We start from the raw sequence: 27,492 nt of genomic DNA, 5'->3' as shown, positions 1-27,492 counted from the left end.
TCAGCAGGGAGCCTGCTTCCCTCTCTCTCTCTCTGCTTGCTTGTGATCTCTGCCTGTCAAATAAATAAATAAATAAAATCTTAAAAAAAAAAAAGCTGCAAAAAGACACAAATATATATTACACAGAGAATAACCTGTAAACTTATGAAAAGATACTTAATAATCAGGAAAACCTAAGTTAAACATCAATAAATGCCAACAATTGATGGAATGTAAACTTTCATAAACATTTTGGAAATTTTTTTACTGTCTTATAAAATTGAACATGCATATATCCTATGATTCTGCCATTCTGTTCCTAGGAAACTCTCACAGACCCATACCAGTGGACACCGAAACAAAGAAACATAGTTGCACTGTTCATAGTATCCCTGGTTGGTTTAAGAATAGATACCAATTAAGAAAACACTGGAGCTCAGCCATAACCAATAAACTAATCCAAAACCTATAAACAACTTAAATGACCATCAGTGGGAAAATGGATAAACTTTATAATCACACAGCAAAGTATTACACTGTTGTGAAAGTGAATGACCTAATTGATATAATGAATGAAGCTTGAAGGTTTAATGTTAACTTCTGTATAAAGGAAGTCAAAGGAGACTATAAACTTCATAACATTTTTCTAAAGCTCAGAAAGAAAAACTAGATTTTTTCCCTAAAGCTCAGAAAGAAGAAAAACTAGGTTTTAAAAACAGGTACTTAGCCAAAACTCAGGTTTCTAAATGCATTTGTGGAGGATACAGATTAATAGAATTGGGAGACAGCATACCCGAAGATTCATACTGGTAATATGTGAATTTATGTGAATTTTCCACTCTGTTGGGATTGGTGACCCTAGTCCTTCTATTGTTTAAGGAGCTGTGTAGTCTTGTTTTTCCTAGAAATAGAAACTACATGATTTAGGCATAGTTTATTATTGGGGATTTAAATATAAATTTTTGTATAGTGTATATATATATAATTTATAAAAAGGTAGAATTATGAAAGCAATACTTTTATTACTATTGTCAAATTAATGTTTTTATTATCACTAAAAACTTTAATTATTTATATGGTCAATTAGTAAAGTTTATTTTGAAATTGTGACATTTAAAAAATTTATATTTATTAACATTTAAAATGTAAACAGCTCTACTCTTCTCTTTTCCCAGGATATTATTGCTGGATTCCTATATACCATTTTAATCTTAGCTATCTTCTATCCATTTGTGGACCTGATTGACAACTTCAATCAAACTCACAAATATGCTCCATTAATCATCATCGGGCTTCACTTAGCCTTGGGGATCTTTTCTTTCACTCTTGACACCTGGAGTACATCCCGAGGAGACACAGCTGAGATTCTAGGAAGTGGTGCTGGAATTGCATGTGGATCTCATGTTACCTATAACATAGGTCTAATATTAGATCCTTCTCTGGATGTTCTACCATTAGCTAGGCCCCCCATTACAGTGACTCTGTGTGGAAAAGCCATATTGCGGATCCTCATCGGGATGGTATTTGTATTAATAGTCAGAGATATAATGAAAAAAATCACCATTCCTTTAGCCTGTAAAATCTTCAATATACCATGTGATGATGTTCGAAAAGCAAGACAACACATGGAAGTTGAACTTCCTTATCGGTATATTACCTATGGAATGGTTGGTTTCTCTATCACATTTTTGGTTCCTTACATATTTTTCTTTATTGGTATCTCTTGATGAAGAAATACTGTTTGTAAGAAAGGAGGGTATCAGTTTCCTGTATCTAAAAATATATTCTAGTTAAAAGCCAAATCAGAGTTAGGCTTTTGCAGGAATTTAACTTAAATAATTATTTAAGTAAATTCATAAGAGTCAGTGCATTTTATCATTGCACATCCAGATATTGTTTTAGATGAGCTGAGCTAATTTAACAGGGAGAAAATGATAAGTAGCCATTTAGAATGTTCATGTAATGTTTGGAGAGTTTTATGCTGTTATGAATTGGAGTTATATATAATATATATTAAGATACATAATGTACAGTTATGTATCAAATATATGTTATATATGAAATAATATACCTAAGTTATTTTAAACTGTGGGGCTGTATTATAAAGTCAATAATAATATGCAAACAGTGTACCTGTATATCTTGACTTAATACAGGCACGTTGTTATTAACAGATATATTTAACATTTATTTACTATGGGAGCCATTTCCTAATTGAATTGCGTAATTACTAGGCCAGAATTCATATGCTACCACATAATGATTTACTGCCTCTTTTTACACTGCCATCACCTTTCATGTTACCCATGATGTTGGACATGGGAGGCATTTTTAATGGACCAAATTTTCAGAAAAGTTAGTTTTTTATTCCTTTTTTTTTTAAGTTCTGTACACTGTGTTGAATGTACTTTATTTGCAGTTGTTCTGGACATCAGTTTAATAATTCAGGTACTGAATTTTATTGCTTGCTAATTGTGCCTTTCTGTTGCTGAATTAAGAAATGCCATGTATACTGTGATATAAAAATAAGATGCTAACTCTATCTTAAGTTACATATAATCAGGCAAATATTTTTAAAATACATGTCAAACTAACAGGGCTAGAAGTAAGCCACCCTCAATTCTTCAGCCTTTGCTTGGAAAGAAATGTGGAATGGGCTAAACTTTCTCACTAATTTATTGGGAAGCTAAATGGATAAATATTTGCATTTTTGTAGGTATTTTTCTGTGCATTGTAAGTTACAGGAACAAGATATATTTTTTGTACATTGTCTTGATTGTTTATACTGCAGGTAGATATTTCCAATGAATGGAAATGTAATTGAAATTTATAGATGGGACAATGCACATGCTTCATTTGTAAACAAACCGTTTTTCTAAATTATTTAGAAAGGATTGGGTTTAGCAGTGTTAACTTTTAATACCCATTTATTAGCTACTTAAGGTAAATTATAAAATCTAAAAGTATCAGTATTTCAGATCCTGTTATTTTTTTTTTCAATTTTTATTATTTTCACAGTGGAAAATTTGGGTATTGTATTAAACTATTCTTTATTCTTCTGTCTGTGCCTTTATATTTTGAAGTGTAATTGTAGTTAGGTTAACATTAAGTTTATTTGTAGTAAGTTTTTCATAAAGAAGAGAATTAACTTTCCATACAAATGAGCATCAGGTATGGAATTACTGACTTTAGTGCAATATCTGTCTGATTATCCAGAATTACCACTTAAGATGTTTCTATTTTGGACAGCATAACGATTTGAGCTCATATTTTTATAATTCTGATTGAGAATTTAGGGACATGGTAATTTTTACCAACACGGAATCTGATAATTTTAAATAAAGCAACTACATTTGGGACCTTTACCTATTAGTAGGAAACCAAGGCACTTAGGAACATATCGGTACGTTGGAAAATGTGCAAAGAACTTTTCTTTCAAAATGTGTTTAATGAATCGAATTTTGGGGACTATTGCCCATAATTTGGGTCTATGCTATCTTATTAATTTTTATATCTAGCTTAAAAGGTATTTGAAAATACTCCATTTCTTTGTGGTTTATTACTTTCTGTCCTATAATAGTTCATGCTAAGTGTATTTTAAAATAAAAGCCAAATTCAGAATTGAAGGTGTTTTGTTTGCCTTGTATGCATTTGTGTCTGCATTATCTGATAGAGATTTATAATATATGCCTAGGATTTTCATGCTTAGCAGGCTTTTCCTCTGAAGCATTTTATTTAAAATCAGAGTAATAGAATATCAGTAATAGAATATCAGTAATAGAAGACACTGAAGTTCTTTAGGGTTCCAACTGACTTTGGGCTCCAATTATGATCATTCTGATGCTGTACTCTTAGTGAAAAGTTTCATAATATTTCTTTAAGAAACTTAATGAATAGGGGTGCCTGGGATGGCTCAGATGGTTAAGCATCTGATTCTTGCTTTCAGCTCAAGTCATCATCTCAGGGTCATGAGATCAAGACCCGCCTTCGGCCCTGGGCTCAGTGGGGAGTCTGCTTGAGATTCTGTCCCTCTCCCATTCCCTCCACTCACTCATGCTCACTTGCTCTCTAAAAACAAATAAATAAATGAAATCTTTTTTAAAAAAACAAACTTATAAATAAAATAAATAAGTTTCAGCACACTGTGGCCAATAGTATTATATATAGTTGACTGCTAATTCATTGTTTCAGGAATTAAACATAATATTAGGAATAAGTATTCTTTCTAAGCTGTATAAACATAAGGATATTTCATTCTGTAATTTTTAAATGCTTTGATGGGGCACTTGGCTGACTCCGTAGGTAGAGCACTACTGTCAGGGTTGTGAGTTCAAGCAACACATTGGGGGTAGAGCCTAATTAGAAAAAGATAAAATGTCATGATATATGAATTGCAAAACTAGGTCTGCCAGAAACTCATGTTAAGATCTAATATAAAACAATGCTACTACAGTAGATTTATATAATTATTTTTATTTATTAGCTTTCTTTATACGTAATCCTTATTAAATATTTCAAAGACAACAAAGTGATACAGGTATAATTTATTTACTTATTTAAAGATTTTATTTATTTGAGAATCACAAGTAGGCAGAGGCAGGCAGAGAGAGAGAGAGAGAGAGAAGCAGGCTCCCTGCTGAGCAGAGCCCGATGCGATGCGGGGCTTGATCCGAGGACCCTGTGATCATGACTGGAGCCGAAGGCAGAGGCTTAACCCACTGAGCCACCCAGGTGCCCCATATACAAGTATAATTTAAAAGAGAATTTCCAAAAACAAATTTCCATAAGGATGAGTAAATTCTAGAATGTTGTTGAGTATATGATAACACAGTTTTGTAAAGCAAAGATTTTTTTATTGGCAAAACAATTTCATTCTTGTTAACAAAGAATGTCTTCTCTAGATTTAAAAACCTGTTTAATCTAGACATGAGTAAGAACCGATTTTTTAAATTCAGCTTTAGGGGCATCTGGGTGGGTCAGTCTATTAAGCCTCTAACTCTTGGTTTTGGCTAGTGTCATGATCTCAGGGTCCTGAGATGAAGCCCAAGTTGGGGAGTTGGCTTCTCCCCCTCTGCCTCTGCTCTTCCCCACACCTGCATGTGCATTCTTTCTCTAAAATAAATAAATCTTTAAAAAAATAAGAATCAGCTTTATAGCTGAATTAGCTTTTCTGAAGGGAGCTTTTGTTTGCTAAGGATTTTTTGAGAAAGGAAACAAGCAGAAGTTTGAGAAGAGTACTATAATTGGATATAGTGGATGGTACCATGCAGGGTATTTTGTCAAATTATGGTCATGTTCTTCCAGTTTCTTCTGTAGTAGACATAAGTTAAAAAGAAATCTCTTTACATTTGAATTTTAAGTGTGGTTACTTAAGCTGTAAATAGCACAATAAAAATGAGTTTAACATGCTAACTGTAAAGGACATTTTAGAAAACTCATTTTTCAGCCTACCAAATCACTACAGATCTTTATAAACAAATGCCTTCCTTGTGAGATTCATAGGAGGGAAAACTCAAAGAAAAACAGAAGAAACATTTTTAAAAATAAAAGCATTTACAGAAACAAACACTAGTTTGTTAATACTCAACTACTGGGTATTTAATTTTTGTCTTTTTTCTTTCATCATCTTTAGTCTTGGTGCAATTTCCATAGATAAAGAGCCCAGCACCTAGCACTGCAAGCAAAAGGATATGACAGAATATATTTGCACTGTAGGAGGTTGCCCCTGATTTTCTGAAAGCCAAATGAATTGTAAAACTGCTTTATGTACTATACTAAAAGTATTTTAAAAAGTAGCTTGTACTTCGTTTACTTCTAGGTACATGGGACATAAGAGGCATTCAATTAATACATGTTGAATGAATACTCAGTCCCTACACAGGCTTCAGTATTTGCACTTTTCTGGGGGGAAAAAATTCTACAACTTCCATCAGATCCTCAAAGACATCAATGATCTAAAAAAAGCTAAAAATTACATAATAGCCTACCTGTAAAAGGTTTAGCTGTTCAAAAGTTCAGGTTGTAAATAAATGCTACCAACTTATCTCCTAGGAATTTTCTCACTTTTATGCAAATATTTAAAGGATAATTTAGATTCTCGGGAGGCCTGGGTGGCTCAGTCGGCTAAGCCGCTGCCTTCGGCTCAGGTCATGATCACAGGGTGCTGGGATGGAGTTCCGCCTCGGACTCCTTACTTGGCAGGGAGCCTGCTTCTCTCTCTGACTTTGCCTGCCACACTGCCTGCTTTCTTTCAGTCTCTCTCTCTCTGACAAATAAATAAATAAAATATTAAAAAAAAAAAGGATAATGTAGATTCTTGAAATGTTTTGCCTGTAATTATTACAATGCCCTGGTTTTTAAAAAATTTTTATTTATTTATTTGAGAGAGAGAGAGCATGAGAGGGGAGAGGGTCAGAGGGAGCAGCAGACTCCCTGCTGAGCAAGGAGCCCCATGTAGGAATCAATCCCAGGACTGCAGGACATGACCTGAGCTGAAGACAGTTGCTTAACCAACTGAGCCACCAACTGGCCCCTACCGTGCCCTGTTTTTTTTTCTTTTGTTTTCTTTTTAAAAAAGATTGTATTTATTTGTCAGAGAGAGACAGAGAGCCTATATACTATAGTATCCCTATACTATGTGGATGTAAAACTGTTACACCCAGAAACCTGCTAACAGACCATGAGGAAATGGGTCATGAGGACAAGGAAGAGGCTGCAGACCAGCTACAAGCAGCCTTTATGTGTTCTATAATGAGAACTGCCCCCCAGGGGACTCACTCTGGGATTTCCAGCCATGTTCTGGGAATAATGTTGCTGTTTTTCAACTTATTTCTTACCCCACCATACTGAGACTGTAACATTTCTTCTATGGATTGAGGTCAGAACCTATCACACATATGACTAACCCCAACTGCTTGAGACATGAAGATTGTGAAAGGTGAGTGTAGAAAGCGTGTTTGCTAGTAGAATCACAGACACCAAAATATGTTCCTCATGTATGAGGTAATCCCCACTACACCTACAACCACCTAATTTTCCTGATTAAACACTGTTGTTCAAGAAGGCTCTTGAGTTATTAAGGGTATGTATGACTTATTTTAAAAAGACATATTTACCTTACAGTTAGCCCTCCAACATGTGACTAACTATTGCAGCTCTCTGAGTACAGGTATTCCATATACATCGTTCACCTGAAATTCTCATTCCAAAGAAACTTGGCTGACTGTTCCATGAGATGGTTTTATAAGTAAAAAGGAAAGATTATAGACTTCTGTTTTGGGGGACTTTAATGCATTCCACGTCGTGATATGTTAATGTCTCCTAAAGTTCATTTCAGATTTTGAGCTTGCAAGCAGCAGTTTTGCTCAAATCCTGACTCTGACACTTTACAGAGAACTCTTTTGTCCATTCTTGTGAAAACGGTTGTGTATGAATTCCACTCTTGTGTGAAGACGCTAGTACGAAACTGGAATTGACTTTCATGTTCCCATTCTGTGTCTGTTCTCTCTAAAACACAGTGATAAAACAGGTATGTGGAATAAAAGCAACACACTCAAGCCAGTATGTTACAGATGAAGAAATCAGAAGACCAGAAGTTTTGTTTTTACTTTATTTTGGACTTTAACTCTAATTTGCTATACCTTTAGGCACTAGCTCTGTCTTCTATGAGACACAGTTGCCTTCTGCGAGACACAATTGCCTCACCTGACCGCACATAAAATGAAGAGGTCAGACTTGATATTCTCTAAGATCCCTTTCAACATTAAAATTAAACTATATTAGATTTAGACCAAGTAAAAACAAAGGGAATATTTCTATTGTGTGTACTACTAAAATTTAAAGGAAAAAAACACAACTTTTAATCCATTTCCATTAAGGAAATAGAGTTGAGGGAGCATATCTTGTTTTGTCCACAAAAAGTTTGCATACACCCCTTTAAAAAGTTAAAAGTGTCTCAGAAAAGAAACAATGAGTTAATTGCTTTACATGGGTCACAACATTGGTTTGAATGGCAAGGTTTAAAGCGACTTTGAAGTACTACCTAATTCAACTTTTTCTCCAAATAGTTCTGAATTGTAATCACCCTAAATAGTTCTTCATTAAAAAATAAAAGTAGGGGGAAATGGTAGACACCCAAGAGCTCAGTAATTCTATAGTACATTGAAAAAATGGTGCTAGCTATGGGGATGGATGTGTAAATGAAAAAGGAAAAAAAAAAATCTTTGGGAATCTCATTCAGAACTAAAACAGAAGAGAATGCTGGATAAGGCATGTTAAATGACATTAAAACATAAACCTGGTATGAACCTTGAAGATTCATGCTGCATTTCTGAAAATAAGACCCCTGTAACATAAAACATTTTAAAATTGTAGAGCACAGTATCAAGTTATAAATCTTCCTTAAGATTTTATTTGAGAGAAAGAGAGCAGAGCAAGAGAGAGAGCACAAGTGGTGGTGAGAGACAGAGGGTGAGGGAGAAGCAGACTCCCTGCTGAGCACAGAGTGGGATGCAGGGCTGGATCCATGACCCTGGGATCATGACCTGAGATAAAGGCTGATGCTTAACCCATGGAGCCACCGAGGGGCCTCATAAAAATTTTTTAAAGTAAAGTAAGCCAAACATAAAATCCCCCCATAAAATGTTCACCAGAACATTTCTAAAACTTAATAATGTGTACTGCAGAAAGGCATTTTTAAAAATATAAGTTCTGTTAGAAAACAGGACATTATTCCTGAATATCATTCAGTGATTTTCTTATGATGGCTCTACCTTCAACTTCACAACTTTGTGATGGTGCAAAAGTGATATTTATACACTAGAAACTGTACATGGGATTTTGAATTTTTATCTTTTCTGGCTGGTGATAGGTGGTACCATACTCTTGTGATGCTGGGCAGTGGCAGGAGATACTCCTCCCAGTCAGCCAAGTGATGGTGTGGATAATACATACCACAGACACCCATTCTGTGTTTCCCTTTCAGTACAGTATTCAATATTTTACATGATATATCCAACACTTTATTATAAAATAACCTTTGTGTGGGATGATCTTGCCCAATGGAGACTAATGTGTTCTGAGCGCATTTAAGGTAGGCTATGCTAAACTATATTCAGGGGGTAAGGTGTATTAAATGCATTTTTGACTTTGATATTTTCAGCTTAACAGTGGGTTTTACCAGGACATAAACCTGTGTTAAGTGAAGGAAGATCTGTCATTGAAATTAAATCCCAACACCTTCAGAATGTCATCAAGGCCCTACCTAATCTGGCCCTATCTACCTCTTTGACTCAAACTCTGTTCTAATCACAATGGCCTATTTATCTAACTCAAGCATCACAGACTTTGCCACTGCCATCTCCCTTGCCTGGAATATCTGTACCCCTTACCTCTTCATATGGATGCCTTCCCCTCTTCAATCAGTTAAACAGCACTTCTCAATAAAGTGCTCCTTTGTCATCTTATCTAATGGAGACCCCCCCCATCTCCTGCATGTTTTTATCACATCATCTTGCCTTTTGTTCATAGCACTGAAATTACCATGTTTATTTATTTGCTTTTTATATTTTTTTCCCACTAGCATGGAAGCTCTGTGAGGGCAGACCGTATCTGTCATACTCTATGCTTTATTCCCAGCACGTAGATTTCGTAGGGACTCAACACATTTGTTTATGTATGACTGAATGGATCTGCCTTATTATTTTAAAGTGCTGCATGGTATAATTACATAATTCTACCGCAGTTTATTTAACCATCATGCTATTAATAGTCTTTCAGATTGATAATTTTTTGCTATAATAATGCTACTCTGAATATTCTTGTGTTTTTCTTTTCAATTTTATTTTAGAGAGAGTGAGAGTGAGCACATGTGTGTGAGAGCAGGGGGGAGGCGGAGGGAGAGGGAGAATCTCAAGGAGACTCCGTGCTCAGCACACAGCCGGGTGCAGGGCTCCATCTCATGACCCTGAGTTCATGACCTGGGCCAAAATCAAGAGTCCAATGCTTAACTGACTGAGCTACCCAGCCACCACTTCTTGGTCTTTTTGTAATTGCACATGACTACATATAGGCAGGGAGCCAACAAAAGATGAGTAAATAAGATGATATGCTGTCTTCTTCCCCAACATCATTTGTTTCCTTTCCTCACAAAAATTTAAAGAGCTCTCATATATAATTTTTATGTATTTTATTTATTTATTTTTTAAAGTAGGCTCCATGCCCAGTATGGAGCCCAACATAGGTTTGAACTCACAAGCCTGAGATTAGGATGTGAGCTTCGATCAAGAATCGGACAGTTAACCCACCCAGGGCCATTAATACACAAATTTTTAAACATAAAACAAGTTTGTTTGTTTTTTTAATAGCTCAGATCCAAAGAGAAAGCCTTGCATTCTTATATCAAGAATGTATTCTCCGTTCCAATCTTGTTAGATTTCAAATTGTCTCATATCACAAAAATCACCATAGGACTGTAAGAAGATAGAACAGGACTTTTAAAATTACCTCTGCAAATAATCTCAAGTTTGATCTTTAATCATCTCATGGTCTTAATCATCTCTCTTGGTTCCCTGCCTTATATATCTATAGCAATTTATTGAACACTGAACAATTTACTGAACACTGTGCAACTATCATTTTAAATGTTTATTGCTAATTACATTAATTACAAATTAATTACATTACAAATTAATTGTAATTTGTAATTAATTGTAATTTTGTAATTACAATTACAAAAATAATTACATTAATTTTTCCTTTTTACATTAATCTTTATATTTAAAAACTTGCTATACTAAAAAAAAGTATGATCCATTTTAAGAAAAATAGCAAGAATTAAACAATAGATTAAATAAGAATTAAACAACAGATCTGCTACTATTGTTCTTCATGGCCAGTAAGTTCTTGTAGTCCTTACTCTATTTCCCCAAGCATCCCAAAATGGTCTTAAAAATAAAGTAACTACAGGGACCCTTGGTAGCTCAGGGGGTTCAGCCTCTGCCATCGACTCAGGTCATGATCCCAGGGTCCTGGGATCGAGCCCCACATCAAGCTCTCTGCTCAGCAGGGAGCCTGCTTCCCCCACCCTCTGCCTACTTCTTTGCCTACTTGTGATCTCTCTGTCAAATACATATATAAAATCTTAAAAAAAAAAAGTAATTGGGGTGCCTGGGTGGCTCAGTGGGTTAAAGCCTCTGCCTTTGGCTCAGGTCACGATCCCAGGGCCTGGGATCAAGCCCTGCAACGGAATCTCTGCTCAGTGGGGAGCCTGCTTCCCCTCCTCTCTGCCTACCTCTCTGCCTACTTGTGATCTCTGTCTGTCAAATAAATAAATAAAATCTTTAAAAAAAAAGTAATTGTCTCGTTTAACGGAATGTTTAGAAGTAGTGGGCTCCAGGCCATGTTTGATCCAGTGAAATCTAAAGCCATGGAAATAGATATAATTGCTTCTGGAGCAATCCCAACACATGTCTCATCTCAAAGACAAACACCAATCAACTAAGTATTTTGCTGAAGGGCTATGTGAAGAATTATTTAAATTCTGTCGATAGGGGGCGCCTGGATGGCTCAGTCAGTTAAGCCTCTGTCTTCAGAGGCTTGATCATGATCCCACATCAGGATCTCAGGATCCTGGGATTGAGCCTGCCTCAGGCTCCCTGCTCAGCAGGGAGTCTGCTTCCCCCTCTGCCCTTCCCCCTGCTCCTGCTTTCTCAGTCTCTCTCCCTCTCTCCCAAATAAAATCTTTTAAAAAAAGTTCTCTTGATAGGAGTTGATAAATAACAAGATTCAACCAAGTAAGTTTGAAGATCTAATTGGCTTTATTAAACAATTCATGAATTGGGCAGCACTCTATCTAGCATATAGAGAGGCCCTCCAGAAGTTGTATTAAATAGGTTTTTATAGATCAAGGTGGGGGGAGGTGGCAAGAAATCGATTAGCAAAAGAAAAAGATTATTTCGGAGGGGGCTGCTTGCTAAGGGAAAAAGCAAACTGTCTTACATAGATTACCTCATCTTTCTTTGGGGGATGGAGAGGACCCAGATGACAGACTCAATTGGTGCTGATATAAAGAAAAATTTCCTGACTGCCCAGTTAAGGCCACATTTCTGGGGGAGATTCAAACTGCAGTTAGATTGGGTATTAAGCCTGGTCTAAGTGACACCACTCTGGGGCTATGGTTTTCTTTTTTAACAGAATGCTATAGTCAGTGTTGTCTACCAAGGGCAAAGGAGAGAGGAGGTAGAAGATATAAAGCCAACACAAGAAGCACTAAAATCTAGACTAAAAAGGAGCAGAGAGTTCCCAGAAGAACAAAGAGGTCGACAGTGTCTAACGCTACTAGAAGGATTCAGGATGATGGCAGAAAAAAAGCCATGGATGTCTTGTTTACCTTTACAAAAGAAATTTTAATAGTGTTATGTGGGAAGGTCAGTAGTCAAATTTTAATAATTGATTAAATGATTTATTTTAAATGGAGAAAAGGATCTGGGAAATGAGGCAGTAAATACATTTCTGAGGTTTACAGATTTGTGAAATTGGTGGAGACTCCATGCTAGAACTGATTATGTTACTTACAGTTTTAAAAAGTCTACATTAAATCTTAAGATTAGATTGTATCTGAATCGGTAAGAATGTAAAACCTAAAGCTAACAATATCCATCAAATGACTTTGTAGCACCTGATCATAAGCAATAAAGTAAGCTTTTGTATTTGTCAAACAAAGAGGAAACATTAGGGAACCACATCAAGGGGATCAGCTCGTCTCCCTTAAGCTGTGATTCTCAATGCTTAGTCTCTTGACCAGCCGCAGCAGCAGCAGCTGGGAACCAGGTGGAAAGGCAAATTCCTGGCTCCCATCTCAGGCTTTGTGAATTCAAAGCTTAAGCCAGGACCCAATAATTTGCTTAATAAGCCCACCAGGTGATTTGGATGCACACTCCAGTTATTGCATTGTAACAGCACTTTCTCATTAAAGAAGCTACACAGTTACAAAGTTACTAATCCACTTGGTGGGCCTGACCTAGATTCTGTCCTGCCAAACTCTTTCAAGGGGTTAGAGCCAACTAAGTCTTTTAAGGGTAATGTGGTCTATTGACCAGCTGTGGTCTATTAAGCATTGGAAAAAAAAACAAACAAACAAGCAAGCTCTGAGCTGGAAGAAATATGATTACTCCAGGGCGGGGCAGCAATCTCCACAAGTAAGAGAACTTCCTCTCTGCAGTGCCCTCTCCCTAACTCCCCATGGCTTGAGCTCAGAAGTCTTAGGCACCCTGAGCCAATTCCTGACACACCAAAACTCCATACAGTAGTTTTTGACACATTCATCTGTGAGGAACAGTTTTCAATTTTTGATTCACTACCCATTTACATGTCCTGCAAAAATTCTTCCCTTTTACAACAATTTATTTGTACATCTATTACAGCTCTATTAAACATTATACTGCATTTCAAAATAGATCCCTTAAGAAGATCCTGCCGTCTAAAAAAGCATGCTTCTCTTGCCAAGTTCTCCCTTTCTGTCTTGTGATTATCTAAGGTCTTTACCTAAAGTAATTAAAATCTGGCTTCCTTATATGATACCAATCTAGTGTCAGAAAACTGATTATCTAGCCAGTCTTTACACGTCATAGGGCTGACGCAGCTGAACCAGTGCTCACTATGCAAGGCTTTCTTACTTTTCTCTGTTGACTGTGATTTGGTTATTTCCACCGGTCCTGGTTACTTCACTGGTCAGTCTGTGTGCTAAGGGCACGAGGCTTTTATGGCAATGTCACACCTACAAACACTATGTATGCCAGGAAAGAAGGTCTAAGATAGAAGAACCTCACAATTTAGAGCTATAATTTTGTGGTTCATATTTGTAAAACTAATAAGAACATTTATTTTTCAGTGTTTTGTTTTGTTTCAGAGAAGGACAGAGAAAGAAAGAGAAGGGGTGGTGGCAGAGAGAGAATCCCAAGCAGGCTTCATGCCTCAGGCAGAGCCCGACTCATGGCTCAGTTTCACAACCCTGAGATCATGAACTGAGCAGAAACCAAGTGTTAGATGCTCAACCGACTGAGCCACCCATGTGCACCATTAACAGGCATTTTCAATCTTCTATTTAAAAAAAAAACAAACCCTGAAAGGGGTGCCTCCCTCTGTCCCTCTCCCTGCTCACACTCTCTGAAATAAATTTTAAAAATCTTAAAAAAAAAGAAAATGCCCATTAGTGATCAAGATTTATAATAAAAATTCTATTATGGGTTCAATAGATACCTGCACCATCAGTTTCTAGGCACTGTTTATAACAACCTTAAGAGTGACATCTTTCTCTTTCTGAACTTTCTGAACTGAAAACAAATCAATAACAATTCATTTCATTTCAATTAGTACATCCAATTCATTCCAATTAGTACAACAAAAATCATGTATCACTGTTTACTAATTATCATGCAACAGCATAAACTACTGTTTCAAATTACCTTCATTTATCAACATTTAATTTGACAGGTTTTTTTTTTAAGATTTTATTTATTTGAGGGAGAGAGAGAGAAAGAGGCCCAAGCAGGGGAGGGGCTGAGGGAGAAGTAGGCTCCCGCTGAGCAGGGAGCCCGTGGGCTCCATCCTAGGACCACGGGATCATGAGCTGAGTGGAAGACAGACACTTAACCAACTGAGCCAGCCAGGCACTCTAAATTGACATTATTTTATTGAATACCATAAATATAAAATAATTTCTCTTGCTTCAAGAATAATAATCCTTATAAATCATAGGTTTAAAAGAAAAGAGAAAGGAAGAAAGAATGTTTACAAAAGTTCATATAAACCTAACTCTAATGCATTCAATAACGTACATTTAATAACTTCAGTTTTTTCTAGAGTAAACTGAACAAACTGAAGTTTTTGACTTCTCCCTAAATTTATCCAGATATTTCAAATCAGCATTTTATTTTCTGCTATGCAAGCAGAAAGTCCTGAACTTGAAAGTCCTGAACTTCATTTCAGGGGCGCCTGGGTGGCTTAGCTGGTTGAGTGTCTGCCTTCAGCTCAGGTCATGATCTTAGGGTCCTGGAATCGAGCCCCCCATCTGGCTCTCTGCTCAGCAGCGAGTCTGCTTCTCCCTCTCTCTCTGTGATCTCTCTTGCTTTTGGTCTCTCTCAAATAAATAAATAAAACATAAAAAAAAAAATACTTCACTTTGTGGACATTTGTATTGCAGGGAAAAAAAAATCCCACAAATCAGTACCCTAATAATTACAAAACAATAAAACTGGAAAAAAATGCATCTCTCTCTTATGTTACTGTAGCTTAAGACTCCAATAAAAAAACTCACCTGATTAAGGACTGAGGAGATGTAGGGAACACTTTTCTAGGTCCAAAACAAATCAATAACAAGAGGATGAAGACTTTGTAATTAATTAATAAATCAGTTCAAAGTATAAAAGGCTACTATGTATTACCAGATTGGAAATTAATCATTCTCAGACTTACACAGATCTTCCTCTCTACCATGTTCAAAAAAAGCATGACTAATGCAGTGATAGGAATTTCCAACATTATATACATAGCAAATATATCATTAGTAATATTGGTGAAACCTTAACCTACATATGCTACCTTTTTCAAGGTTCACAATATATAAATGTTTCAAATAAGTTCTCAATACAAATTCTGATGATACAGGTTGGATTTAAAAAGATTTTGGTTTATTTCTGTTTATGGTGTTTCTAGGATAGTCTGAATATTTATATCTTATGAAGAGTGTATTCTCACTAGAATCCAAATTTGTGCTATTTTGAAAATCTAGTAACGTGTGTAACCACATAAGAGTAAAGAGTAAAACAGTAGTTGTTTTTTCCAAAGAAAGAACTTCTGTCTCTTCCTTTGCAGCTATTCCAAACAATATATTGGAGGTTTACAAAATCAGGAAATAACATTAACAACTTACTTTCACTGTCCTGAGAGGCCTAAACTGATCAGCAGTAATTTGAACATTTTTATATTATCTGTACTTCAAAGTGTATTGATTTATAGCTAAATGTCAGTTAAACAAAATTCACCAGAATTCTTTGAGATGTACCATTTAATTAGCTCCCTAAAAATCAGTTGAGTATTTAAAAAAAAAAAAAACTTTGGGGGGCACCTGGGTGGCTCAGTGGGTTAAAGCCTCTGCCTTCAGCTCAGGTCATGATCCCAGGGTCCTGGGATGGAGCCCCACATCGCATCAGGCTCTCTGCTCAGCAGGGAGCCTGTTTCTCCTCTCTCTCTGCCTGCCTCTCTGCCTACTTATGATCTCTGTCAAATAAATAAATAAAATCTTTAAAAAGAATAAATAAAAACTTTTTGATGAAAATGTTTTTAATTTCACTAATTTGTTTTAGAGAGAGAGAGAGCGCGCACTCTTAAGCGAGTGCAAGAGGGGGAGGACCAGAGGGAAAGGGAGAATTTTTTGTTGTTGTTGAGAGGAAGAATCTTAAACACGCTCTGTGTTCAGTGCCTAGCCCTGACGTAGGCCTCTATCTCACAAACCTGAGATCAAGACCTGAGCTGAAATCAAGAGTCAGACTGCTTAACCTACTGAGCCACTCAGGTGCTCCTAGTGAATATATTTTAAAAGTTCAGGGGTGCCTGGGTGGCTCAGTTGGTTAACTGAGCTGACTCTTGTTGATTTCAGAGTCCTGGGATCCAGCCCTGCGTCAGGCTCTGCACCCAGTGGGAAGTCCACTTGTCCTTCTTCCTCTGCCCCTCCCCTGCACTGCCTTCTGAATTTCATAATAGCTTTAGAAACATGCCTGCATTCTCTGTCTCAAACAGATAAACAAACAGGAACAATAACAAAAATCCAACTTTTTAAAACTAAATAAAAAGTATACACTAGCATATACATCCTTTTACAATTTAAAAATGAGCTATATATATATGGTTCTGTATAATTTTCTTCATTTAAAAATGTGTATGATAAGGGTCTACTTAATTTTAATACCCATTATTGTATTCTTAAAGCATAATTTAACTAGTATTCTATTTGTACATTTGTACATTTAAGATATAGCTATTTTTTTAAAAGATTTTATTTATTTATTTGACAGAGATCAGAAGTAGGCAGAAAGGCAGGCAAAGAGAGAGGAGGAAGCAGGCTCCCTGCTGAGCAGAAAGCCCGATGTGGGGCTCGATCCCAGGACTCTGGGATCATGACCTGAGCTGAAGGCAGAGGCTTTAACCCACTGAGCCACCCAGGCGCCCCAAGATAGGCTATTTTTTTAGAAGATTTTATGTATTCATCTGACACACAGCGAGAGAGGGAACACAAGCAGGGGGAGAGTGGGAGAGGGAGGAGGAGAGCCTTCTCACTGTGCAGGGAGCCTGATGCGGGGCTCCATTCCAGGACCCTGGGATTATGACCTGAGCCGAAGGCAGAGGCTTAACTTAAGACTGAGCCACCCAGGGGCCCCGATATCGCTAGGTTTTTAAAAATAGTGATATATAGTTACCATTTTGTATATACATTTTATACATGAATTCAAAGTGGAATTTTTGATTTCTTTGTGTTGGCTATCCTACTTTCCCAAAACTAATGTTGAATAACCTTTGTGTTCATTCTGAAATGTCATCTTTACTGTACTAAATTCCCATACAGATATTAGTCTTTTTTTGTAGCCTTCACTTAGAGTCGTTGATTTGTTTATCTGATTGCAAGTGTTTCAAGTACTGCACCTTTACAATATGTTTTAATTTCTAGAAAGACTAAATCAATCCTCTACTAATGTTCTTCTTTAAAAAGTTTTTTCCCAGATCTCCTGGCTGGCTCAGTCAGTTGAGTGTCTGACTCTCGGTTTTTGGCTCAGGTCATGAACTAAGTGTCCTGAGATAGAGGCCCACTTTGGGCTCCACATTGGGTATGAAGCCTGCTTGAGATTCTCTCTCTCTCTCTCTCTGCTCCTTATCCTGCTCGTGCATGCTCTCTCTCTCTAAATAAATCTTTAAGAGTAAATTAATCAATCAATTAATTAATTAATTAATTAAAAAGGGTCTTATTTTTTTTTCATCTCTTCTCATATTTCTAGATGGGATTTTTATTTTGGCCAGCCAGATTTTTTTGTTGTGGCAAAATATACATAAAATGTGGCATTTTAACCATTTTTAAATGTACAATTTTGTTGCATGCTCACATTTTGTGCAACTATCACCATCACCCTTCTCCAGAATCTAGATGAACTACTAACTGTTAGGTTCCAAAAAATAATGCTGCCAATATTCTGATTGTTATTATATTCAATGTGTGGTTTACATAGAACAATATTTTTACAAATGCTTTCTTACTAAACACAATGTATGTCTTTCCATGTTGATCATTCATTCATCACTCACTCAAGAGACTTTTACTGAATGCCTGTTACACCAGGAATTATACAAGACACTGGAGTTATGTAAATGTAACTAAGGTAATGTATCTGTTTCTAAAGCTATTATGAAATTCAGAAGGCAAAGTAAAGATTAAGCAAATAATTGCACATATAAACATAAATTGCCAAACTTTAAGGGATAGATACATGGGTCCACAGTGGATTTACATTAAGTGATCTGATATAATCCAGGGTATCTGAGTAGTCCTCCTGAATGACCAGTGAGCTGACTCTGGAAAATATACTCAAATCATCTTCAGTGTCCTCCTGCTGGCTTCACACAGGCCTGACATATTTCTTTGGTTTGTCCCTGAGTATATAATTTTTAAAATAGTATATGGGATCTTTTATTCATTTTATGTTCTAACTGGGTCTTTCTAATTTATGGGAAAGCTATTGATTTTAGAGTATTAAATTTGTAATCAGCTGCCTTTAGAATTTTGACTGTTTTTAAGGGAACTGATTCTTTCATTCTTATACATTTTTGCCCCAGCCAATAAGGTAAGAAAGAATGTCTGTGAAAGCTTCCATTCCTTGGGAAGAAAATTTTAGGGGGGATGCTGCGGACTTCTCTCTATTCCTGCAAATGGCAAGAGTGATCTAGCTACTTGATGAAATGGTGAGACTATGACATTCATTGAATCACCTTTCTGTACTGAGTAGAATTAATGTGTGAAAGGCCACAGCTCTTATGTGGCCTGTTTCTTTTAGCTCTCTATAATCAACAAGTAAGGCAGATCCCAATCCACTGTGCAGCATGCAATCTGTTTGCTCTGTTGATAGAACTCTCCCATCACAGCGGTGCCTGGGTGGCTCAGTTGGTTAAGAGTTCAGCTCTCAATCTGGCTCAGGTTGCAATCTCAGGGTCCTGGGATTGAGCCCTGCATCAGGCTCCCCACAAAGCAGGGAGTCTGCTTGAGAATTCTCTCTCTCCTGGAGAAGGAGACTCTGCCTCTTCCTGCTTGCATGCACATGCTCTCTCTCTCTCTCAAAAAAAATAAATCTTAAAAAAAAAAAAAAAGTAATTCCCCCATTACAGTAAGAATGTTTGAGTTCCACACACTCATTACTCCATGTATAATTCCAGACTGTTTGGCCAGGAAAACACCTGAAAATTATATTTTCATTCTTACATCTTGAATTTTCACCTATTTTAGAATTTAATTAAAATACTTAATTGTATCAGCTTGGAGAGTTTGATTAAAAAATAAGAAGCATTCTTCAATGTAGTACTTACTATTCACTAAACTTTGTGGACTGTATATGCACCATAAAAAATGTGTAAGTGGGGCGCCTGGGTAGCTCAGTCATTAAGCATCTGCCTTCAGCTCAGGTCATGATCCCAGAGTCCTGGGATTGAGCCCCGCATCAGGCTCCCTGCTCCATGGGAAGCTTGCTTCTCTCTCTCCCATTCCTCCTGCTTGTGTTCCCTCTCTCACTGTGCCTTTGTCAAATAAATAAATAAAATCTTTTAAAAAAATGTTTAAGTCTCCATTCTCAGTCTTTAATAAATTATATGTAATACGGCAATGTTCTTCATATTATAAAATACACAAAGAATAAGGATTTTTAAAGAATGAGATCTTTAAAATAATTTTTACTTATTAATGTTTCTCAAATATGTTGCTCTAACAAAATATATTAATAAAGAAAATTTCATTACTTTTGAAAATCTTGGTTTAACATCTTGGATATGAAGATACTTGTGAGTGTGAGTTTACATTCAATTTATTGAATGTATTTCTTGGTATTACCAAGAATGTACTTCTTGGTATTAATGTTATTAATAGATGAAAAACATACCTCAAAAAGGTAGTAAGATGGGGCGCCTGCGTGGCTCAGTGGGTTAAGCCGCTGCCTTCGGCTCAGGTCATGATCTCAGGGTCCTGGGATTGAGTCCCACATTGGGCTCTTTGCTCAGCAGGGTGCCTGCTTCCTCCTTTCTCTCTGCCTGCCTCTCTGCCTACTTGTGATCTCTCTCTGTCAAATAAATAAAATCTTTTAAAAAAAAAAAAAGGTAGTAAGATTCAAAGGGAATGAGTACCAAAAAACGGATACTCATTTATTCTATCTTATATCTTAACTATGGAGATTCCTGTGAAATACCCACCTTCCTAACGTCAACCAGAAGATGCTGCTTTTTTTTTTTTAATCTAACAAATAGATTAAAAATCAACTGTAACTCTTCATTTAGAAAAGTTTCAAAAAAGTTTGACAGTCATTTCTAAATTTCAGTGTACTTGAAGTTTTATGGGTGAAAACTGTCATTTTCAGCAATAAAATCACACAACAGAAACATATCCAAGCATGTATTTTCAAATTATACATGTTTTTGATAAGAAATTACTTTTCCATTCATTGTTAAAAGATCACTGTTACCTGAAATGATCAGATCAACTGCTCCTTTTTTCTGTTCCCCAAAATATTTCCCAACACTGCATTTTACAGAAAGTCCCTTGTCAGCACAAGAAATACAGGAAATTTAAAACCCTTTCCTTTTGGTACAAAGAAAACACGTAATTTCTCTTCACTTTGACAACTCTATTAACTATTTTGCCACAGGAAAATCAGTGAACCTTTCCCTCTTTATAAAAAATACAATTTTTTTTATACTCATTCTATATAATTAAAAAGTATTATGAAGGGTTGCACTAAAATTTTAAAGTCTTGTTTTATTAAAGTACTAGATTGATGATATCCTGTAGAAATTTGTATGGTCTGGCTCCAACTTTCTTGTTATTGTATCTTGCTAATGATGCATCCAGTGATTTAATTTCATATGTGTTATTAGCATTGTAACCATATTCCAGAAAATTCATTTATTCTAGTGAAGTCAGTTGCCCCACTAAAAAAATCAGTTTTGGGGGTCCTTTGGTGGCTCAGTCAGTTAAACATCTGCTTACAGTTCAGGTCATTGGGATCAAGCCCTACATGGGGCTCCCTGCTCAATGGAGAGTTTGCTTCTCCCTCTTCCCCTCTCCCCTCCATTAGTGCTCTCTCTCTCTTTCTAATAAATAAAATCTTTTTAAAAAATTAGTTTTGTTTTCCCATAAAAATTTTTATTACAGAAGCCATTTATTAATAAAAACATACTCTCTCTAGGATATCTTTCTTTTAATGGTTTAAGAAAACAGTTCTTCTTGTATTTCATTATTGACCCTGAATTTAACAAATAGCATATGCTGAGACATACTAAAACACTTTTATATTCATCCAAATTAATAGTTTTCCACACTGCATAATTTGTTCTAACGCTTGTTTCCTTGTTTCTTCAATTCTCTACCATATTTTCTATGCATATTCTTTTTAGTGTATGTTACCTAAAAGAATGAGGGTCAGTGGTCTCTTTTTATAAATTCTTTAACTTATTTTAGCTATTTTAACTGTGGCAAGAAGGAATAGTGTGTAAGTGTTGTGGTAAATTGGTTTCTTTTTAATGTTATTTTTGTTTTGTCTCTCATTGTTAAGAAACCTCAGAAGAGATCTTAGAATTCTAAACATTTATCTCTTAATTTAATGTGAAATTGTATAAAGTGTTGCATGTCACACAATTTTATTTTGTTTTTTAAGTAGGCTTCATGCCCAGGGTGGAGCCCGATGTGGGGCTTGAACTCATGACCCTGAGATCAGACCTGAGCCTTTAATCAAGAGTCAGATGCTTAACCAACGGAGTCACCCAGGCACCCATGTCCCATAATTTTAAACATCACTGAAAAGATTGCTGGGATTTAGCTTCACATTCTGGGTGCATAGATTTTTAAATATCTTGCTAACAGTGTTTTATTTATTAGGTAATATCTCAAACCATTTTAGTCACTAAGGCAAGATTCGCTTCCTAGAAAAGTGAATAGAAGCCCATATTTCAAATAGTCTTCTTTGTAGTTGCTAATTCTTTTAGCTGACTTCTTGTTCGATCCCATTAAACTGCCATTTTTATCACATATTTTGGCTAAGAACAGACCATACTAGAAGAAAAATCTATTTTGTTGTTGCTTATGTTTTTATTTTTTAAAATTAATTATTTTTAAAGATTTTACTTATTTGGAGAAAGAGACACCCATGTGCACAAGTGCGGGGAAGGGCAGAGGGCAGAGGATGAGGAAGAAGCAGACTCTTCACTGAGCAGGGAGCCAGAAAGGACACAGAGCTCAAACCCAGGACCCTAAAATCATGACCTGAGCTGAAGGCAGACAGATGCTTAACTGGCTGAGCCAGCCAGGTGCCCCAATTTTGCTTTTATTACTGATCTTTTCCACTTTTGTCTTTGTGTGACTGTTTTAAAATTATATGCTTCTTGTCTTCGCCAGTTTCCAAAGAAGGAGAGTCTGAGATGAGGATTCCAGTTACTTTTGGGTTGTTTTTTTTTTGAGAGAGTGATATTAAGAAGAAACCTGTAAGGCAGTAAGAAAAAAAAAACAGAGTAGGAGGAAGGGCTAGCCATAGATGTGGGTTCCATATGAAGTTTATCCTCAGTCTGATCCCGCAAGGAGCTCTGGAGTATGGATGTTGCCAGGAAGTCATCTCAACTTGAGGAAAGGAAACAGGCCTTACATTCAGTCATCAGCTAACAGGTTGTCTGGGGTGTGGATGGAAGGGGGATGGTAGTGTTTAACCTCTCTGATTAGGTCGCCCCCTTCATTTCAGGCAATTTTCCCACGTGGAAGGGTACAGTTATGAGCTGTTAGCAGCCAAGAATCAACAGCATATAGGGAATGGGTGCAATGACCAGGAAAGAGAATCCTGGCAAGACACCAAATACCCCTTTTGTGAGGTTAGTGTAGTTAACACTAGATAATATAATAGGTAGATATTTTTCTTTACCATTGTACAATGCATTGCAATGTGCTAAAAAGGAGCAAACACAGATGAGTGACACCTGAATTCTTGTTCTTGTTCCTGGATACCCACTCCTCCTTATGTGACCATCTGACCTTCAGACTGAGTAAAGATGCAAGTGGCATTCCATATATTAAATATTAGTAAAAATTAATTTCTAGTTTGTAGGTAAAAAATAAATTTAAATATCAGTTCTAGCATTTTAAAGATTTTTTTAAATTTATGTTTTCATGAGAGACAGAGAGAGAGAGGCGGAGGCAGAGGGAGAAGCAGGCTCCCGGTGGAGCAGGGAGCCTGATGCAGGACTTGATTCCAGGACCCTGGGATCATGACATGAGCCGAAGGCAGATGCTCAACCAACTGAGCCATGCAGGCACCCCTAAGTTCTAATATTTTATTCCTGAATCTCAATGCCTTACCCTGCAAATTCCAGCTTGGAGATGACCACACCAGTCAGCAATACCTACAAACCACAGGTCTATAAAACATGTCAAATAGAAATGGTCTTTAACATCCTTTTACCTGCCCTTTCTGTGTGTTCCTTATCTGGACACCCTGCCCCATATTAGCCTGTCTTCTACAATGTATCTTCAGGCTTGCCAGAATACCCCATTTCCAGCACTGCCTTTATATAAAGTTTCTACAAATAAGTAAAACCAATGTTCCAGTAGAAAAATAAGTAAGAGGGGCGCCTGAGGGTTCAGTGGGTTAAGCCTCTGCCTTCGGCTCAGGTCATGATCCTAGAATCCTGGGATCGAGCCCCACATCGGGCTCCCTGCTTGGCAGTAAGCCTGCTTCCCTTCCTCTCTCTCTGCCTGCCTCTCTGCCTACTTGTGATCTCTGTCAAATAAATAATAAATAAAATCTTAAAAAAAAAAAAAAGAAAAATAAGAAACAGCTTAACACACTGAAATGAAAAGCATCTAGTAGAAATGCCAATCAAAATTTATATATATTATATATATAAATATATATAATAATATAAAGTATATAATACGTATATACTTTATAATACTTAATACTTTATAATGCTTATGGTGGATATAGTATTATTACAATGCTGTAAAAACTCTTGATTATGCATCTTTATGCACATACACCAGTATATCTTTTGCATAAATTAGAAACAGAATTGTTGGATCGAAGAGATGTGTGTTTTACCTTTTGACAGTTACTGCCAAATTTGACCACCATAAAATATTTATTTCTCCAATTTTATGCACCCCAATGTATTATTAAATTATTTTAGCTTTGTCATCCAGTGAGTGAAAAAGTGCTGTGGTGCCTGGGTGACTCAGTGGGTTAAGTGTCTGCCTTTAGCTTAGTTCATGATCCCTACGTCCTGGGATCGAGCTCTGCATTGGGCTCCCTGCTCAGTGGGGAGTCTGCTTCTCTCTCTTCCTTTGTGTGCTCTCTCCCTCTCTCTCTCTCAAATAATTATGATTTTTAAAGATTTTTATGTATTTATTTTTTAAAAAGTGGAAAAGTAATATATATTTGTATTTATATTATTATATGTATTTATATTATATATATTATAATACTTATATATTTTATATAAGTATTATATACTTAAATACTTTATACTTTATATATACTTTATATATATACATAAGCATTATAAAGTATTAAGTATTATAAAGTATATAAGTATAAAGTATTATAAAATAATGTATGCTTTATATGTATATATGAACAAATCTCCAAGGTATATTGTTAACTGGCCATTGTATGTCATATGTTATCTGATCTAGGCAAAGAGTCGTTCTGTTGAGGGATGCCTGGGTGGCTTAGTCGGTTAAGCATCTGCCTTTGGCTCAGGTCACGATCTTAGGGTCCTGGGATCGAGTCTTGTGTCTGGCTCCAGAGAGCCCACTTCTCCCTCTCACTGCAGCTCTATTCTCTCTCTCTGACAAATAAGTAAATAAAATCTTTAAAAAAAAAAAAAGAATATTTCTGGTGGGAAATATGTTGGTTGCCTCCTGCATGGGAATCTGGGTGGTTGGGATGGGAGTTGAAGGGCAATTTTCTTTTCACTTGTATCTTTGGGGGGGTATATTATTTTTTTTATATCCAACAAGTTTCACTTACTTTCTGTTAGCCCTCATTGATGTTGGAAATGGGGTAGTCACCTAAAAACGGCTCCTAACTGGAAGGTTAAATAACTGATTACCATCTAGAAAAAGGATTCTGAAAATATGGACTGAGGACCCCTGAGGATCTCTAAGACCCAGTCAAGGAATCTGAGAATTCCTCCGTTTTCCTACTCCGTATCTGTAGGAGGCCAGATTTTCTTCAAATACTCAAACTGAAGAACATAATCACGATTGAATCACTGGCAGAGGCACCTATTAGAATTCAGGAATCTTCTATATGCCAGACATTAAGGAGATTTACAAATACGTGAAACAGAGCAACTCTCTTATTACCTATTTTTAAAATACACTTTTCATAAAATGTTACTTATGTTAACATGTAATGGGTTTTAAATTGTTATTTAAAAAGAGGTAAATATTTAAAATTTTTAATTTCAAATACATAACTATTGACATATAAACAAAAGCTCTTTGGGGTCCTGAATAATTTTTAGGAGTGTAAAGGGGTCCTGAGAACAAAATGTTTGAGAATTAGTCTAAAATGCTCATTCTTGGGGCAGCCACCATAGTCCCAGGGTTCTGGGATCCAGCCCGGCATCAGGCTCCCAGCTCGGCAGGGAGCTGCTTCTCTCACTTGTCCCCTGCTGGTTCTCTCTCTCAAATAAATATATAAAATCTTTAAAAATAAGTAAAATAAAATGCTCTATTCATCTTCTCTCTCCCTCCTGGCATCAGCATGTTCCTTCCTACACGTGCAGATCTGTGCACCTGTATTACTGCCTCTACCAGAAGACACAGCACTCTTTGCATTCACCACAGTACTCAGCAATGCTCTGTATGTAAAAGAAGCTCAGTAAGTATTTTTTCAGTAAGTATTTGCTGAGTTCAAAAATGAATGTTGCGGGGCACCTGGGTGGCTCAGTGGGTTAAAGCCTCTGCCTTTGGCTCAGGTCATGATCCCAGGGTCCTGGGATTGAGCCCCACATCGGGCTCTCTGCTCGGTGGGGAGCCTGCCCCCCCCACCTGCCTCTCCATCTACTTGTGATCTCTATCAAATAAATAAAATCTTAAAAAAAAAAAAAAAAAGAATGTTGCTCTCCCAGTTTTCTTCTAAATCTCTCCTTTTCAAATGTATCTTTGCTTGACCTTGATGCTCAGGTAGCCAGACTTGTCTCTGATTTTTCCTTCGCTGCTGGAACTCAGATACATGCTTTTCATGTTGTTCCATACCAACCATGGTGACTCATCAGGTGTGGAGAGTGTGGGAGGGAGTCTTGCATTCCCTCTGACTCACACACTAACCTTCCTTAAGATTTGGCATTGTAGCATTATTCTTGCTTAAGAGAGTCTCTGAGTCCCTGTTTACCATCTCAGGTCTAAATACCTCTGCCCCTGTTCATGCTCACAACTTCATCCCACGTACCAAACTTATCTCCCACTAACCCAACACACACCCTCTCTATAAGCAAGCTGATTGCCTCAGTGGCTCCCACATACTCTTTCTCAATGATGGACTTTTTGCACTGGCCACGCCCATCTGGGGGATGTTATCCAAGACAGACTAGATGTTATCCTTCCTTTAATACAAGTTCCGGTCCCACAGTCTCCATTAAATGTGCTTTTCTTTCTTCCTATGTTATCATAGCAAATGGGGGCCTGGCCGCTGTCAAGCTCTGAATGAGATATCAGTGATAAAAAGTTGAAGCAAACACAATCCTTGTCCCCCTCAGGATTGTATCCAACAGGGAGACTGATATGACCATAATAAACAGTATGTTCCATGCATTTAAAATGAATTATCCCACATAATATTCAAAACAACCCTATTCTATGAGCAGATTTACCTTCCATCTAACAAATGAAGCAACTGGACACTAAGCAGATATGTAGCCTGCCCTATCACGTATTACGTGCCAGAGTCTTCTCTACTCCACAGCTGGAGTTCTTAATTATCTTATAATGCTTGCTGAGTAAAAAAGAATCAGAGCACAATGGACAAAGTGATTGGTGAGCAAGAAAGAAAAGCCTTTGTGGGAGGAAGGACAGAACAGGACCAGTAAGAGAAAGTTTCATGTTGTCCTTTTGTATGGCTACAAAAAATTCCAAAACACAAATCACCATTATCAAGGGCATGGAGCTCCGAGTAAGAGACAAACTTGGGCAACGTGTTGCTCTTTCTTTGGATTTCCCACAGAATA

The 27,492-nt window shown here is 36.7% G+C and overlaps 1 protein-coding gene and 1 long non-coding RNA gene across 3 annotated transcripts in view; one reads left to right on the top strand and one right to left on the bottom strand.

Moving 5' to 3' along the window:
• Nucleotides 1-3,605, top strand: part of SGPP1 (sphingosine-1-phosphate phosphatase 1) — a 35,007-nt gene extending 31,402 nt beyond the window's left edge. The window contains exon 3 of the mRNA XM_059373352.1: nucleotides 1,155-3,605. Within this exon, the coding sequence (XP_059229335.1) occupies nucleotides 1,155-1,706 (552 nt within the window). The 3' untranslated portion in view covers nucleotides 1,707-3,605. The remainder of the gene's footprint in view (nucleotides 1-1,154) is intronic.
• Nucleotides 1-27,492, bottom strand: part of LOC132000020 (uncharacterized) — a 57,605-nt gene that overhangs the window by 16,203 nt on the left and 13,910 nt on the right. The window lies entirely within an intron of this gene.

This window comes from Mustela nigripes, chromosome 13, assembly GCF_022355385.1.
Source record: "Mustela nigripes isolate SB6536 chromosome 13, MUSNIG.SB6536, whole genome shotgun sequence".
Classification (NCBI taxonomy): Eukaryota; Metazoa; Chordata; class Mammalia; order Carnivora; family Mustelidae; genus Mustela; species Mustela nigripes.
This window is presented reverse-complemented; position numbering and strand designations above follow the sequence as displayed.